This window comes from Semicossyphus pulcher, unplaced genomic scaffold, assembly GCF_022749685.1.
Source record: "Semicossyphus pulcher isolate SPU_LCO1_2020_fin unplaced genomic scaffold, fSemPul1.0.p SCAF_17, whole genome shotgun sequence".
In the NCBI taxonomy this organism is placed as follows: domain Eukaryota; kingdom Metazoa; phylum Chordata; class Actinopteri; order Labriformes; family Labridae; genus Semicossyphus; species Semicossyphus pulcher.
This window is the reverse complement of record NW_027211681.1, coordinates 27156255-27164751: the sequence shown is the minus strand read 5'-3', so window position 1 is coordinate 27164751 and position 8497 is coordinate 27156255. Positions and strand designations below refer to the sequence as shown.

The window sequence follows — 8497 nt, the reverse complement described above, 5'->3', positions numbered from 1 at the left end:
ACACACACTATATTGAGAACTTCTCTTTGAACCTGTTAAAACAGGAGACGTTCATGTTTCAAAGGAACAATAACAATGTTGGTGTTTAAGCTTAAATAATAATCTAGATCCTCATTTTGTTTTTATTTCATGTGCAGCCACATAAGACTTACTGTGGAATTTAAAAGAACGAGAAAACCAGCTTTGTTATCTCGAGATAACGAGATAAATGAGTCGAGATCTCGATAAAACAACTAAAGTGAACTTGTTATCACTGGAAAACAGAGGAAATAAAATGTATGTTTGCATGTCCGCTCAGGGCTTCCGTATTATGTTAATCACTTTGTCCAATTCTTCTTTGTTTGTAAAAACTGGTTCGATTGATTATGAGTCAAATAAATGTGTAAATATGTGATTGTAACATAAAAAGTGTAAAATAAACTTGTTGTTGAACACGAGGCCTGAGCAAGCAGTGACTGAAGCACCAAACACTCAACAGCTTCACACACATGTTCTATTTTAACAATGAAAACTACTTTATAAGGAGAATTAATACTCAATATGAATACATTCATAAGCTCAACTTGTAAACCATAGAAGAAGAGAAGTCCTAAAAGTCCTCAGAAAAGGGAAACTTTGAACAAAGTCCATCTGCGAGTGAAGACTGTGTGATACGGTCAAAAGCTCTGGAGCAAGAAGTCAGTGTCAAAACAGAATTCAGCTTCATTCATTCACAATAATCTCGTGTAACAGAGGGAGGAAACAAAACCTGACACCAACAGAGCTGCAGTTAGAGGCGGAGCAACACCTGAGAGAGGTGAGCTTCAACGTCACTCTGCAGAAATGAAAGTGAACGTCTGAAACAGAACAGCAGCCACGCAGCAGTCAGGACAACTCTCTGCTTTTCTCTGGAAGAAAATTCAAGCTGAGTTCATCAGATCTTTCTCAACCACACAGCAGAGTCTCTGTGAAACACCGGTGAGTACAGCTGAGGAGATTTACACTTTCAACAACCAGGACTGACACAAAAATCCAGCTCCACTCAGACAGGAAGTTACTCTCCTTTCATGTCATACCTGTCAAACTGATTCAAGTTTAACTACGGCTGTTTGTCCACCTGCCAACTGCACATTAGCCCACTTTAACTCCTTTAAACAAACTCTGTGTGTCAGTTCTCAGGACGGCAGTGACTTGTGACTCTATCATGTTGTTGTATTACTGTTTACTGATAGCTTCCTAACGTCACATTACGTTCCACTTCCTCTGGCTGTTTCACAATAAAAGCTTTCCACCAGAGAACCAGCATGAGGCTTTTACTTTGAAGAAAGCAGAAGGATATAAAAAGTGAACCGGCTTTGTTGGGAAATCTCTGCAATAAAAATTGTTGTGCACAACATGAAAGGACAAATATGCTAGTATACCTAGCTTGAGCAGCCAATGTGGTTAAATTGTGTGTTGATGCTCACAGCTCTGAAAGTTCAAGTCAAAACACTTTATTTCTAATTCTAACTTAGTTCACAGCTTAGTGATTCCTTATGTGAGGACTCTGATGTGGTGATGAGGTCAAATAATACTTCAGAGAACAATGATGACATCTCCCTCTTTGTCAACAAATAATTGTGTGTTTTAAATCAACTCTGTTCTTTGTTCTCTCTACATGTGTAGATATGGCTGCTGCAAACTATCAGTTATCTGAAGACCAGTTTCTGTGCTCCATCTGTCTGGATGTGTTCACTGATCCTGTCTCCACGTCATGTGGACACAACTTCTGCAAAAACTGCATCACTGAACACTGGAACACCAGCGACCAGTACCTGTGTCCAATGTGTAAGAAGGTTTTTAACACCAGACCTGAGCTGCATGTCAACACCTTCGTCTCTGAGATGGTCGCTCAGTTCAGAAACAAAGCTCAACAGGAAGCCGGCAGCAGCAGCTCAGAGCAACAAGTGTCCAAACCAGGAGAAGTTCTCTGTGACGCCTGCACTGGAACCAAACTGAAGGCCCTGAAGTCCTGCTTAGATTGTCCCGCCTCCTACTGTGAGACTCACCTGGAGCCTCACCTGACAGCTTCACGTCTGAAACGACATCAGCTGATCGACCCTGTGGAGAACCTGGAGGACAGGATGTGTACGAAGCACGATAAACCTCTGGAGCTGTTCTGTAAGACCGACCAGACGTGTGTCTGCATGCTCTGCTCTGTTTTAGACCACAAGACACATGAGTTTGTTCCTCTGAAGGAAGAATATGAAGAGAAGAAGGCAGAGCTGGGGAAGACAGAGGCTGACATTCAGCAGATGATCCAGAAGAGACACCTGAAGATTGACGAGGTCAAACGCTCAGTCGACCTCAGTAAGGAAGATGCAGACAGAGAGATAGCAGAAGGTGTTCGAGTCTTCACCGCTCTGAAGGAGTCTGTTGAGAGAGGCCAGGCCGAGCTCATGGACACGATCAAAGAGAAGCAGGAAACAAGAGAAAAACAGGCCCAAGCTTTCATCAAGGAGCTGGAGCAGGAAATCTCTGAGCTGGAGAAGAGAAGCTCTGAGGTGGAGCGACTCTCACGCTCTGAAGACCACCTCCATCTTCTCCAGAGAGTCCAGTCCCTAAACATCAACGAGCCACCACCCAAAGACTGGACAGAGGTCACCTTCAGCCCAAAGCCACATGAGGGGACTGTGGTGAGAGCTGTGGCTCAGCTGGAGGAGACACTCAGTGAAGAGATGAAGCAGCTGCTGGATGCTGAGCTGAAGAGGGTCCAGCAGTATGCAGCGGATGTGACTCTTGATCCTGATACAGCACATCCTGAACTCATCCTGTCTGATGATGGAAAACAAGTTCATCTTGGTGATGTGATGAAGAAGCTTCCAGACAATCCAGAGAGATTTTGTAAATGTGTCTTTGTGTTAGCAAAGCAGAGTTTCTCTTCAGGCAGATTTTACTTCGAGGTTCAGGTTAAAGGAAAGACTGAATGGGTTTTAGGAGTGGCCAGAGAGTCGATCAACAGGAAGGGAGTCATCAGAGTGAGACCTGAGGATGGTATCTGGTCTATATGTTTGAGAGACAGAAATGAGTACACAGCTCGTGCTGACCCTCCAGTCCGTCTCTCTCTGAAGTCTCCGCCTGAGAAGGTGGGGGTGTTTGTGGATTATGAGGAGGGTCTGGTCTCCTTCTGTGACGTCGACTCTGCAGCTCTGATCTACTCCTTCACTGACTGCTCCTTCACAGAGAAACTCTTCCCTTTCTTCTGTCCTGGTCTTAATGATGAGGGTAAAAACTCTGCCCCTCTGATCATCTCTCCTGTCACTAAGTAGAACAATCATCTGATTGTGTGTTTGAGCTCGCACCATTCATTCAAAGAACATAATCATTGATCTGTTTGTTGTGATTCAGAGTGATTGAGCTATTCCATTTCATTATGATGTCAGATTGATCATTTTTACTCACTGCTGCAACACATTGGTCTTCATGCTGATTATTGAACTTGTAAAATCAAACTTGTGGACATTTATTCCAACGTCAGGTCTTTATAAACATTATAACAAGAACAGGTTTTACTGGAGTGAGGCATTGAGGTGTTCAGGATGCAAATCTGTGCAGACTTTGATTGTTTGGTCAGATTACATGATGGGTTTGGGCACATGGTGTGACTTTACTAAGTTTAGGAAACTTTGTTTTTCACATAATTGTATTGGAAGAAATTATTTCTGTGTTCTTGAGCAAAAATAAAAACAAATGGGAAAAAAAAATTAAAATGTGTCTTGTATCAAAGCCCTGAATGTTTGAACTCGACGTTACAGCTCCACACGTTTGACTGTTTTTGTCGTTTGTTCATCAGTCAAGCTTTAAAATGCCACGTACACCATCTGCTCAGCACAGACAGTGTTAGGGCACACTGAGAGACCAGCTGCAGAAGGAAGACGAACATTCAGCAGCTAAACAGATCCAGATCTCAGGAGATGGTAAAGACCAGAACAGAGCTAAAAGAGGAAAACTCTGGAGGACATTATGAGGACAGAAAAACTTCACTATGATGAGCCTGTTGCTCTTTGGATCTTAAAGGTTTGTGAGATAAGGAAAGCTTGTTTTAGCTGTTGTTTTAGATATGACATAAACATGTTTTATCAATGATTACACACGTATATTGTACTTCTAGAAATATATATATGTTTTGTGTGTATTATAATGATCATTTATGCCTTTGCATCTATATTTACATATTGTTTGGTACATGGAATATAGCTGTTTGTACATCCCTGACCTCCCAAATACTGCAGCCTATCTACTGAACATATTTTTGATTATTGACACATTCTAAGATACAGTAAATTATATAAATGAAAATGTAAATGTAATCGCTTTTTTCTCTTTCATTAAATTAATTTTCATTTCTTTATTTTTGTACCTTTTTTCTTGCGTCTTGTTGATGGTTAAATGGCTACAGTTGTACAGTGACTTTATTGAAAGGTTTTAGTCGAACATTCATGCACATTGTTTGTAAATATTTTCCAAAAGCCAAATCATAACTACTTGATTATATAACAGTAATATATATTCAGGTTTATTTAGGATGGGTTGGAAAGTATCAGTGTTTTATTTCCAAATTTAAATCCTGTATAAAAGGCTCGGACATTTCCGTGAGGTGCGCCGGCGGATCGCGCATTCGGGCAAAGGACGTGACGTCACCTTGTTAACAGGTTACGTGAGAGTGCACGTCCAGCGGGAGTGAGAGACAGCGTCGGAGTTCATGTGCCCCGCAGTTAGTTGAGCTTTTACCTGCATAAGTGCCTTCTTTCCTGTCCTCCCTCACTCTGTGCACTGTTATTCCAGTTGTTGAGTTGATGACATAAACCTAAGTGTTTATTGCTTTGATGTTTATAGTCATATGCGTGAGTTGATTGTGCCCTTGTATTTCCTCAGCTGGATGAGTGATGTTTGTCTGTATGCTCATGTTCCATTGTCTGATGCAAGTCTTGAAGTTATGTTAAAACTGTTTATAAGTTAAAGCAACAGAACGGCTGTGTTTTTTTTTTACCGTGTTCTTGAGTTAATTGAGTGCATGTGGCGATAATAAGTCTGTGAATGGACGCCATTATGCAGTAGCCATTTTTTACCAGCGGGTGTCGCTATTGCCATTTATATAGCCTTATACAATAAGCCTGGTATATTAAGCCGTTTAGACAAATAGCCATGTTTACCTTTGTGTGTGATTTCTGCTAAGGAAATAACATTACAGTTGTATCTGTTAAATGGGAGCTGGTTGTTTGATTTAGTTTCTTTTACTGTAAGTAGATGTATCTTATATTCATGTCAGTGTAGTATGATCCTTGACTGTAATATAGCAGTGCCTTATTTTGTTTATGTTTATTTGTACTTACAGACTGGCGACAATTAGGAATAAAGACTGCTGGAAGATAACTAATCAGATAACTACGTCTCCTCACCTCATTAATGTATCCTGACCGATACACCATCCTGTTTACGGTCTAAACCTATAACGAACTAGCCCTACCTGATCACCTCACAAACAAATCCATTACCATACGACTGTAAATCATTCATGTTGACCTGCTGCTTCCTGTTTCATAGTTTGTGCCTTACACTGTGTGTATTTTCTTGTTGAATTATGAGTCCTTGTTCTTCATGTTCATATTTCTTGTTCAGTTTGTGTTTTGTTCTGTTCTTGTGTATTTGATGTTGAGTTTTATGTATTTTAAAGGCCTGTAGAAATGGGCTCTGCTAATTAGTTGAAGCTATGAATGCTGTGGTGTGAGCCATTGATTTACATGCTTAATACTAGTTCCTATACAAATACACAAGTTACATACATTACAATTACACACGATCTCATGAAATCAGAATGGCAGCTCTCAATTCCAAGACACACGTCTCAGTAGAAGGCAGCATCCAACAGATTAATTTGAATATAAAATAAAAGATAAACAAGAGTAAGAACATCTATGACACTTTTCTTCTCTTCACTTGCAGGCACTGAGTTGTATACATTATGTGTTTAGTAGTCTATCTATTTCCATGCATGAGGACATTTTACAAGAATATACTGTTGTGTACAATGTGCAGAAATAATTATTATGAATATTTCTGAGGCAGTATATTATACTTTACTGCCCTGAAGGACATTCATTTGGAACTGTAACAGAGACGGAGGCAGAGAGAGCAGAGGGGCAGAGGGAGGCGGAGGAGACGGAGCCCAAAGCAGCCAAGATAATGGAGGGAAAACTAGCTATCCAGCGCGCTAACTAGCGCGCTAACTAGCTCGTCACGTTTGTATTGATATGACAAGTACATAACGTATCAGTTCATGATGCTATACCGCTGCACCAGTAGGTGGCAGTAGCGTAAGGTCGTCGTGCCATCCTAGTTTCATATGTGGAAAGAGCGAGGAATAAAAACACTCTGAATCAAGACTCCGGTGTGCAAGCCTCGTCAATACATGGTACCAGGAGTGGGGGTGGTTAAAGGACACTCTGACAAAAGAGCCTGTCCTGAGATTCTATGATGAAGAAAAGCCACTTAAAGTTTCCACAGATGCTTCAAAAGCCGGCCTACCGGTGCTACTCCAACAACATGACACAGAGTGGTTACCAGTAGCATATGCCTCCCGCACTATGACATCAGCGGAGAGGAATAATGCACAAATAGAAAAGGAGACACTAGGGGCAGTGTACGGCTGTGAGAAGTTTCATGAGTACGTATATGGGAGGTCAGCTATTTTAGAGACAGGTCACAAACCTCTAATAGCCATATCTCAGAAACCACTAGGAGATGCGCCACTGCGTATACAGCGTCTAATGCTACGTCTCCAGAAATACGACTTAAAGTTTGAGTTCACACCTGGCAAACACTTAATAGTAGCTGATACATTAAGCAGGGCCAGCTTGAAGCATGACAAAAGTACTACTGAGGATGATGTGCAAATCCATGTGGATTATGTCAGAACACAAATGCCAGTGTCAAAAGCAAAATGGACAGAAATAGCTAAAGAAACTCAGGAGGATGAAACACTTAAGAGTGTGATCAAACAGATTAGCTTACCTGGCAAAGTGAAACTACTCAAGCCATACCAGCACTTTAAGGGTGAGTTATCTGTGGTGGACGGGGTTCTGTTAAAGGGCACACAGACAGTAGTCCCCACCTCCATGAGATCACAGATGCTGAAGTTAGTACACGAGGGACACTTGGGTATTGAAAAGTGTAAGAGACGTGCATGTGATGTTCTGTATTGGCCGAACATGCATAGAGACATTCAGACATTGGTGCAACGCTGTGAGGTCTGCCAGCGACATCAATACCAACAGCCTAAAGAGCCAATGATGCCACATGATAAACCACAAGAGCCATGGGAAAAGGTTGGAATGGACTTATTTCAGCTAAAAGGCAAGGATTACCTACTTGTGATTGATTACCACAGCAATTACCCAGAATTCTGTCAGCTGTCCGCCACGACGGCAGAACATGTAATTGCACACACAAAGGCCATATTCGCACGACATGGGATAGCATCCACTGTGATAAGTGACAATGGGCCTCAATTCAGCAGCCAGAGTTTCAAGGAGTTTGCAGAGACTTATGGTTTTGAACACATAACTTCGAGCCCCCTTTACACATAGTCGAACGGGAAGGCGGAGAAAGGCGTGCGAATTGTGAAGCGCCTTCTAAAGAAAACTGTGAGGACCCGTATCTGGCTATTCTTAACTACCGAGCCTCACCACTGGAGAATGGACTTTCACCAGCAGAGATGCTCATGAAAAGGAAGCTGAGGACCAGGCTTCCAGCAGCAAAACTGAGGATGGAGCACAGTGTGTCAAACATTCCTAAAGAGTGTCAGATCAACGCTTACAACAGAACAGCAGTGCCACTGAAACCCCTCGCCCAAGAGGAAATTGTGCGGGTCACATGTAATGGACAGTGGGGACCACTGGCTAAATGATTAAAGAGACAACACCAAGGTCATATGAGGTCATCACAGAACATGGACCGACACTAAGGAGAAACAGGAGACGCCTGCTTAAGGTGCCTCAGAGGAATATCGAGATTATGGATAATAACACCAAGGACATGGCAGCACAAGGACAAAGCGAACAGCCGAACATGACAAAACAACCGAATGTGACAAAACAACCGGATGTGACAATCCTGCCTGAGGAAACAGGAATGATAGAAACCAAGAGCAGTGATACTACACTGAGAGAAAGCCCTAAGAGGCAGATAGAGAAACAAAAAGACTGATTGAAGAAATGTGAAAAAAAAAAAAAAAGATTGTAGAGTTCATGTAAAAAAAGATAAAAAAAGAAATGAGAAATGTGTATACATGGGCCTACGGTAAAATGTTTGTTTATAATTGAGTGAGTTGCTCAATGAATTTATGTTATAGTTTTGCAGTGTAAAAAGCAGAAATTGTGGGTTAATTAAAAAAGACAGGGCTATGGTTCATAGCATGTTATCTGTTTTTATTTTCTTTAAAAAAAGGGAAGATGTATTGATATGACAAGTACAGAACGTA

At 41.5% G+C, this 8497-nt stretch overlaps 1 protein-coding gene across 1 annotated transcript; it reads left to right on the top strand.

Annotated features, from left to right (window-relative positions):
• Positions 1 to 841: 841 nt before the first annotated feature.
• LOC138594474 (E3 ubiquitin-protein ligase TRIM39-like) lies at positions 842 to 3708 on the top strand. Its single transcript, XM_069665572.1, has 2 exons — positions 842 to 957; positions 1645 to 3708. The coding sequence occupies exon 2, from the start codon at positions 1647 to 1649 to the stop codon at positions 3285 to 3287; it is 1641 nt and encodes a 546-aa protein (XP_069521673.1). The 5' UTR covers positions 842 to 957; positions 1645 to 1646; the 3' UTR covers positions 3288 to 3708.
• The last annotated feature ends 4789 nt before the right edge of the window (positions 3709 to 8497 follow it).